The 8591-nt window shown below is 41.4% G+C and overlaps 1 protein-coding gene across 1 annotated transcript; it reads right to left on the reverse strand.

Moving 5' to 3' along the window:
* Positions 1–1124: 1124 nt before the first annotated feature.
* LOC134071664 (uncharacterized) lies at positions 1125–5557 on the reverse strand. Its single transcript, XM_062528469.1, has 5 exons — positions 5363–5557; positions 4989–5128; positions 4178–4322; positions 3047–3453; positions 1125–2753 (listed from the first exon to the last, which is right to left on the reverse strand). Exons 3-5 carry the CDS (start codon positions 4312–4314, stop codon positions 2662–2664), a joined length of 636 nt encoding a protein of 211 aa, XP_062384453.1. The 5' UTR covers positions 4315–4322; positions 4989–5128; positions 5363–5557; the 3' UTR covers positions 1125–2661.
* Positions 5558–8591: the final 3034 nt, after the last annotated feature.

An 8591-nucleotide genomic window follows, 5' to 3' on the forward strand; every position in this document is an offset into this window, starting at 1 on the left:
TCTGGGCAACACTATGATAATCGATCCTTGGGCTTGACTTGTGATTATCCCATGACAAGTCAGATGAAATCTAAACTGTAAGCTGATTAAAGGTGGACACTCTGTCTATGTGCAGACCATTAATTGTTGGAGACAGAGGAAAATTAATGTTGTTCTCTCTCATGGCACTGATTACCACAACCTTGGTGTTAACTCCATTTATTGTGAGGGAAATTCAGATGAAACAGATCAGTGTAGGGCGCTAGATCAGATCAGTGGGGGTAATAGCCCGGACGCCGGCTAGGATCCATTTGGCCAACACAGATCCAGATGATGTGGTAGTTTTGGCCCAGTATTTTTTCACTGTGAGATTACAATAAAGCACCTAAAGATGGTGGGCCTGTTTTTTGTCAACTTTACCAGGTGTCAATAATTTTGGAGGGCGCTGTATGCTCACATGATGTTGAGTTGCCAATGACACACTTAAAAGCGCCCTATTTCATACATCTTTGGTCATGTATGGTCCAAGCTAACTCGTGGGATTAAAATGCATAGCAATGATACCATGAGGGTAATTTATTGAAAATGTAATCCATCTTGATTGCATGGCACCACTTTTTTTACCAACTACACTGAGGAGCAAATCACAACGTCCAAATATGTCAGGATGGAGTTAAAGTAATTCTATTTATTGAATAAAGTCTGTAGAAGAGTCTTTGTAGTGCGTTAAAGTAAAACGCATAATCCAGGGGGAGATTTTCAGGCCGTTTCAGTCTCCACGAGGGGCGAGCTGGGGGTGGGACTGGGCGAGCAGAGCCTCACTGTCTCCACCAGGGGCGGTGCAGGTCGGTCCTCCGCAGATCCGTATCCTCCGATAACCTGATGTGGTGGACGCTCCTTTCCGCCTCTCGGGGCCACAGCTGGGAAGATGGTGGAAGAACTTGGCGGGGTTCAGTTAAACATTTATTCATTTTTCCAGCTGGCTGAGAGGACTGGGAGAGTGGTGGTTAGTCAGTGCTCAAAATAGTGGGGATTCACTACAGGTTACTAATGTAACCCATCCAAAGCTAGGGCCTCCTAAGACTAAGTCACACATGTGACTCAAAACACATAGCCTATGCACATTGCGTAGGTTTAAGCGAGTTATATTTGTGTGTGTGTGTGTGTGTGTGTGTGTGTGTGTGTGTGTGTGTGTGTGTGCACGCTTATATCTTATCTGGCAGAATGCCGGGGCCACTTTGACTCGTCGGTTCACCATCCGGTTCTCTCTCGCTCGTCTGTGGGTGACGCCGTCTTTGTCCCCAAGCAGGTTGACATACGTCCAGATTCCTGCAACATATAAAGCACTTCCCCACACTTTGTTTACCATGACAGACATGAGTTTTTCACACTCTACACCTGAAGCTAGTTGGCTAGTTGTTTACTATGGGACTAACAGGGACAGCCATCTTGCTTGTTTGCCACTTGTTACATTTTTTAAAAAGTCACTTTAGCACATTTCTCAGCTCATAATTGAAATTCTCAAAGCTAGTTGTTCAAACTCCATAATCTTATCACTTCACATCATCAGTCATACACACCATTGAAACAGTGTCTCCCCATCTTCAACACTGAGCAATGTGTCAGTACAAACAAAGTTCTGTGAAAGTCACTTTGGCACATTTCTCAGCTCATAATTGAAATTCTCAAAGCTAGTTGTTCAAACTCCATAATCTTATCACTTCACATCATCAGTCATACACACCAATGAAACAGTTTCTCCCCATCTTCAACAAACAGCAATGTGTTAGTACAAACAAAGAACTGTTTTTGTACAAAATGCACCATACTAACTTCATGCTGAATATCCTACCCCATGACATATATTAGCCTTATTTCATCACTTGAGTCATTAGATCCAAAAGCATTGAACTACCGATCATAACTAGCTGTCATAGTCTAGCTGTCTATGATAGGCCTATATACAGTATCTCCTGACAGACAGGAACAACTCTCATTTTTCATTTACACAATGCTGTACTGTAAAAGCCTATGTCTCTGCACACTGTCACAATGTCTGTCAACAGTAAAAACTTTCAAACATATCCACTCTCTTGCATCAACCCCCTCCACACACAATCATGTGTTTGTTATTTTGTAGGTAATCCACTGAACATGAAGTTTGCACTAATTGTTTTCAGAAATACACTGTTGTGAAAACGTTAATGATGATCTGAGAAATGCACCTAAAGCAACTGATAAACTATTACAACTATGTCTCCATCTGGTTACTTGGAGGTTTTTTATTCAGTGTGCACCCACGAACATCATTTCAAACATTTTCAAGTTCTCCAGGAGCTCATATCTCGATCGTAGAGCAGATTTATAAAGTTCTACGAGAGCGCATGTCTCAATTGGGCCCACTTCTGAAGTTCTCCAGGAGTGCCGGTCTCAATTAGGGCAATTTCTGAAGTTTTACAGGAGCTCATGTCTCGACTGTAGAGCAGATTTATAACACTCTACAAGAGCGCATGTCTCAATTAGGCCCATTTCTGAAGTTCTCCAGGAACGCATGTCTCGACTGTAGAGCACATTTGTAAAACTCTACAGGAGCGCATGTCTCAGCTGTTCGGGCAGATTTCCAAGGTGCTACAGGAGCTCAAGTCTCAACTGTAGAGCAGATATTTACTTATCTGAAGGCGCTCATGTCTGAGCTGGGCCCACCTTACATGTTTTCTTCCGCCATTTGCTGATCGTTCTTCTGAAGAAGTTTGATATGCCATTTCCGGCCTTGCCTATAGAAAAATCAGGCAGACCCATCAGTTAACATTATCTTACACACTCTAAATATAGCCATACAACAATAATGTATTTTACATAACATTCATCCACCAAAGTCCTATTTACATATGTATTACACAATATACAAATATACATGAATAATCCATACATTAACCATAGGCACGTGCACATACAGCATCCTCATGTGAAAGTGTGTCTGTGTGTGCACATACAGTAGAAGACACATACCCATTCATCCATCCAACCATTCATCCAACCCAACAAAATATTAGCAGTTTAGACTTACTCGTGGTGCTGTCTTCCACAGCAGAGTCGCTGGTGTTAGCCGACTCTCTCTTGATGGCCTCTGTTGACACGATGTTGGCGGCCATCTCTCCTCCGTGACCCTCGGATGTTTTATCAGCTGGCCCTGACGAAGGGAGGGGGATCCTCAGACACTGCATGAGGAGATCCTTCACTATCTTCTCTGCTAAGTCAAAAGAGAGCTCCAAGTTGCCCTCCTCAACGAGCTCCCTCCCCTGCGTCCCTTGGGCGCTGCTGCTTTGTGACCTGTTAATGCTCATATCCGTTGTTATCTGATCCACCAAGGATTCCACCAGTGGATCAAGGACAAGAGATGATAACAGGTGATGGATCCTGTCTGCAGCCTGCATGGAGGATAACGGCTTCTCTTGGTCACCAAGCTCTTTGGGGCTGTCAGCAGAGGAATGGAGTTTGATTAATGCTTTATTTTCATACCCACGGTTTTAAACTTCAATGTGAAATGTAATGGTACGTAAAAGGCATCTGTAAATATAGATGTAAATTATAATGGTAAAAGGTATTTGCGTAAGATACTGCAGTTGCTTTTGTGCATCTCTTAGATCGGAATTTGAATTCTCAAATGTATCACATCTCAAATTACAGGTTTTGTATTGTACAGTCATCCTGCCCCCCAAAAAACATTTAGGAAACAACGGAAAGGTGTTTGGAAAGAACTGCTGTGTACAATAGTCCGGTCTCATGAATAACATGGTGGTCTTGCAACAAACTGCTGTACAAAAAATACTGTAAAATGTTTTACAATCTCCCACACACGTTTTACTTTTGAATTTGATGTATGCCAAAAATAACTGTTTACTCTGTAAGCAATTTCTGATGTATGTGTTAACTGTAGCCTTGTGCATCTTCATAAGAAAATGTTTACAGAGTAGATGGTTATTTTGACATGGACGTTTATTTTATCATTATTTATATATCTTGTTCACGTCAGTTTTGAGCCCTAAATTAAGCACTTGAGCAAGTTATGTGAATTTGCAGGTAATCCACTGTATGGAGTGGTTTGTACAAATAGTTTTGAAAGATTCACTTATTATTGTGACGTTGATTTGAGAAATGCACAAAAATGACCGAGAATGAGAAAAACTGTTGTCAGTACCTTGTGTGAAGCTGCAGAATGTCACGCACTCCATGCTTTCCGCCCTCGGATTTGAAGGCCAGGGAACATTGCAAGCCCGATGGATTGGGCTCCATATTCCCCTCCAAGGCGATCTGACTGGTCATTTTCGCAGACATATTGTAGGCTAGATAAAGGAGTAAGTAAACACACAAACATGATTAGTGAGTAGCTTAAGGCTAATTGCTTTAACCTGAAATGTCACTGTTTGTCTGACCTTTTATAAAACCAAGGCTATTTATATGTGCAGTTCACAAATGCCTCATCTATAATCTCATATTTTGATATGCTTACGTACATGATGCTCTGCCATATTTCATGATTCACACAATGCAATGTGCCTTGAAAACTGAACTATTTCACTTTTTGATCCTCCTTTGATCAACAGGTTAATGAGAGCTTTGGGAGTAACCTGTCTTGATGTACAGGCACATAAAGTGCAATGCAAATGCTGCCTTATGTATTTTGTTATTATATGAAGGAAGTGACCTGCAGCATCATCATCATTAGTCTATTAATAGTAATAGTAGTAGTATGTAGCCTAGTAATTGTTGTTGCCTCCCTTCATCCCCTTGTCCAGGGACAACAGATGTAAATTAGCTGTAGGCTAGCTATGGTACAGGGCTTGAAATGTGCATGGCCCCTGACGAATAAACTGATCAACTAAACTCCTAGCAGTAGCCTAGCAGCATTATAACAACCACTGCTAAGACTATTTTTTATCATTGCTATTACCATTGTTATCACGTTAAATACATTAACCATAAGCATATATTATTAATTACCAACTTACCGGAAGGTCACGGTTGGCTTGCTGCTGAGGAAGATCAAGACGAATTGTGAAAGTAGTACACTGACGCGCCTTTTTATAGACCCAGGTGGTCGTGACGTCACAAGCCATTATTGCGTCATCATGTGTTACCTGGCCATCCTCTGTTTAGGTCAGTTTAGAATTCTATTTTAGAACACATTCGAATGCATGGACACATTTGATGAACTAGCAAATATTCACATTGGGATAGGCTACTGTTTTATCAATAATAACATGAATGGACGTACGTCGTACATGTTAGAACAAATAAGTGACTTAAAATAATAATAATAATAATAATAATAATAATAATAATAATCATGATAATAATATAATTCTCTGCAGTGTGTATTTACCTTGCCCTCCCACTTTCGAGACAACAAAGCCTATCCCGAGAAAAGTGGATTTTGTGGAGCAGTCTCTTCATTCATTCTGCACTTGCTCGTGAACGCCCTCCATGGAGTAGAGAAACGGTGGGGACTGTTTTGAGTATTTCTGAGTTCAGAAGTTGAGGTTGAGGCATTCTCTGGCTTGGCCTCGTTGTTTCTTTCCTCAGAATTCTGCAATTACTTGTAGGATCAGATGGGAACGTATGATCTCCCATAAATCTCCTAGGCTATATATTTTTTTATTTGTTTTATAAAAAGGACACATTATTATTCTTCCAACCTTGGGTAGAGGAACTGTGAGTTTGAGTATACCTAAGGGGGAAATTGCTCACATCGGGCTTCATTCATGCAACCTGAATGGATATAACCATACACAAGTGGAGGAGCAAAGCTGGCTGGGCTACTTCTCAAAGACTAGAAGACTAGAGCACTCAGATTAAATAAACTTTTTTATTGTGGTGCACAAATGACTATCGTTTCGACGCTCTGCGTCTTCTTCAGAGTCAAACGATACTGGTGTCATTACACAGTTAATAAAGACCTCTCTCCCCTCCTCTTCCAAGACATTGGTTAGTAGTGAGGGGTGGGTATAACCAGCCCATACACAAGTGGTTTTGGATATTAACCCATCTTTAACGTTGCATACAGTACCTAAATTTGATCCAAGATGTTCCTGAAAAAGCAAACTGAGTCTTTGGTAGCTCTATAATTTTGACAATCCATTCTGGAGCTTGTTAATCCTGACCTATGAAAAACACTCATCTCATCCAGTCTTTCATTTAACCCACCGTTGGCCGAGTAAAAAAAAAATGCCGGCCATTGTCACTTGTCACTTTCTCCTTTGCATTGAGTAGATCCCCCTGGTGCTGTCTAGCCTCCAAAACAAGAAGTACATCCTGTATTCAATAACGTATGTAATGTAATCAATAAAGACTTAAACTAACCAAAGCTCAAGATGCTTTAATTGTACAGTTGTCATTAACATTTTTGTTTTCATTTTCTTTTTGATATTTTGCATTATATCTGCCTTTTGGGCAATTGCCACCAAAACAATGACTGCATTGTGTCTATTGTCTGCAATAAAGACTTAAAATACCCAAAACACCAAGTCTCTACCTTTAATATGTTGATGAGGGTAGCAGAGTAGCCTAGCTTCATCTCATCTTTCACTTGGAGATCTAAAAGAGGAAGTTGGGATTCCAATAATTCTGCGGCAACATTTGGGCACTATCTGCTCAACAAGGATCCTTTGTACACCCACCCCCCAACAGGGCTGGCATATTCAATAACTTGAGGAATGAAGGTTAAATATATTTGCTCAAAACATCACATGGGAGAGCAGATCTGGGCAACACTATGATAATCGATCCTTGGGCTTGACTTGTGATTATCCCATGACAAGTCAGATGAAATCTAAACTGTAAGCTGATTAAAGGTGGACACTCTGTCTATGTGCAGACCATTAATTGTTGGAGACAGAGGAAAATTAATGTTGTTCTCTCTCATGGCACTGATTACCACAACCTTGGTGTTAACTCCATTTATTGTGAGGGAAATTCAGATGAAACAGATCAGTGTAGGGCGCTAGATCAGATCAGTGGGGGTAATAGCCCGGACGCCGGCTAGGATCCATTTGGCCAACACAGATCCAGATGATGTGGTAGTTTTGGCCCAGTATTTTTTCACTGTGAGATTACAATAAAGCACCTAAAGATGGTGGGCCTGTTTTTTGTCAACTTTACCAGGTGTCAATAATTTTGGAGGGCGCTGTATGCTCACATGATGTTGAGTTGCCAATGACACACTTAAAAGCGCCCTATTTCATACATCTTTGGTCATGTATGGTCCAAGCTAACTCGTGGGATTAAAATGCATAGCAATGATACCATGAGGGTAATTTATTGAAAATGTAATCCATCTTGATTGCATGGCACCACTTTTTTTACCAACTACACTGAGGAGCAAATCACAACGTCCAAATATGTCAGGATGGAGTTAAAGTAATTCTATTTATTGAATAAAGTCTGTAGAAGAGTCTTTGTAGTGCGTTAAAGTAAAACGCATAATCCAGGGGGAGATTTTCAGGCCGTTTCAGTCTCCACGAGGGGCGAGCTGGGGGTGGGACTGGGCGAGCAGAGCCTCACTGTCTCCACCAGGGGCGGTGCAGGTCGGTCCTCCGCAGATCCGTATCCTCCGATAACCTGATGTGGTGGACGCTCCTTTCCGCCTCTCGGGGCCACAGCTGGGAAGATGGTGGAAGAACTTGGCGGGGTTCAGTTAAACATTTATTCATTTTTCCAGCTGGCTGAGAGGACTGGGAGAGTGGTGGTTAGTCAGTGCTCAAAATAGTGGGGATTCACTACAGGTTACTAATGTAACCCATCCAAAGCTAGGGCCTCCTAAGACTAAGTCACACATGTGACTCAAAACACATAGCCTATGCACATTGCGTAGGTTTAAGCGAGTTATATTTGTGTGTGTGTGTGTGTGTGTGTGTGTGTGTGTGTGTGTGTGTGTGCACGCTTATATCTTATCTGGCAGAATGCCGGGGCCACTTTGACTCGTCGGTTCACCACCCGGTTCTCTCTCGCTCGTCTGTGGGTGACGCCGTCTTTGTCCCCAAACAGGTTGACATACGTCCAGATTCCTGCAACATATAAAGCACTTCCCCACACTTCGTTTACCATGACAGACATGAGTTTTTCACACTCTACACCTGAAGCTAGTTGGCTAGTTGTTTACTATGGGACTAACAGGGACAGCCATCTTGCTTGTTTGCCACTTGTTACATTTTTTAAAAAGTCACTTTAGCACATTTCTCAGCTCATAATTGAAATTCTCAAAGCTAGTTGTTCAAACTCCATAATCTTATCACTTCACATCATCAGTCATACACACCATTGAAACAGTGTCTCCCCATCTTCAACACTGAGCAATGTGTCAGTACAAACAAAGTTCTGTCAAAGTCACTTTGGCACATTTCTCAACTCATAATTGAAATTCTCAAAGCTAGTTGTTCAAACTCCATAATCTTATCACTTCACATCATCAGTCATACACACCATTGAAACAGTTTCTCCCCATCTTCAACAAATAGCAATGTGTCAGTACAACAAAGAACTGTCAAAGTCACTTTGGCACATTTCTCAGGTCAGAATTGAAATTCTCAAAGCTGGTTGTTCAAACTCCATAATCT

This window comes from Sardina pilchardus, chromosome 23, assembly GCF_963854185.1.
Source record: "Sardina pilchardus chromosome 23, fSarPil1.1, whole genome shotgun sequence".
Classification (NCBI taxonomy): domain Eukaryota; kingdom Metazoa; phylum Chordata; class Actinopteri; order Clupeiformes; family Clupeidae; genus Sardina; species Sardina pilchardus.

Coding starts and splice junctions, on each gene's coding strand:
- LOC134071664 (XM_062528469.1), bottom strand. CDS start 4,314: ATGTCTGCGAAAATGACCAGTCAGATCGCCTTGGAGGGGAATATGGAG. Junction 3,454..4,177: donor ATTCTGCAGCTTCACACAAG/GTACTGACAACA, acceptor CTCTGCTGACAG/CCCCAAAGAGCTTGGTGACC. Junction 2,754..3,046: donor TGTGGAAGACAGCACCACGA/GTAAGTCTAAAC, acceptor ATTTTTCTATAG/GCAAGGCCGGAAATGGCATA.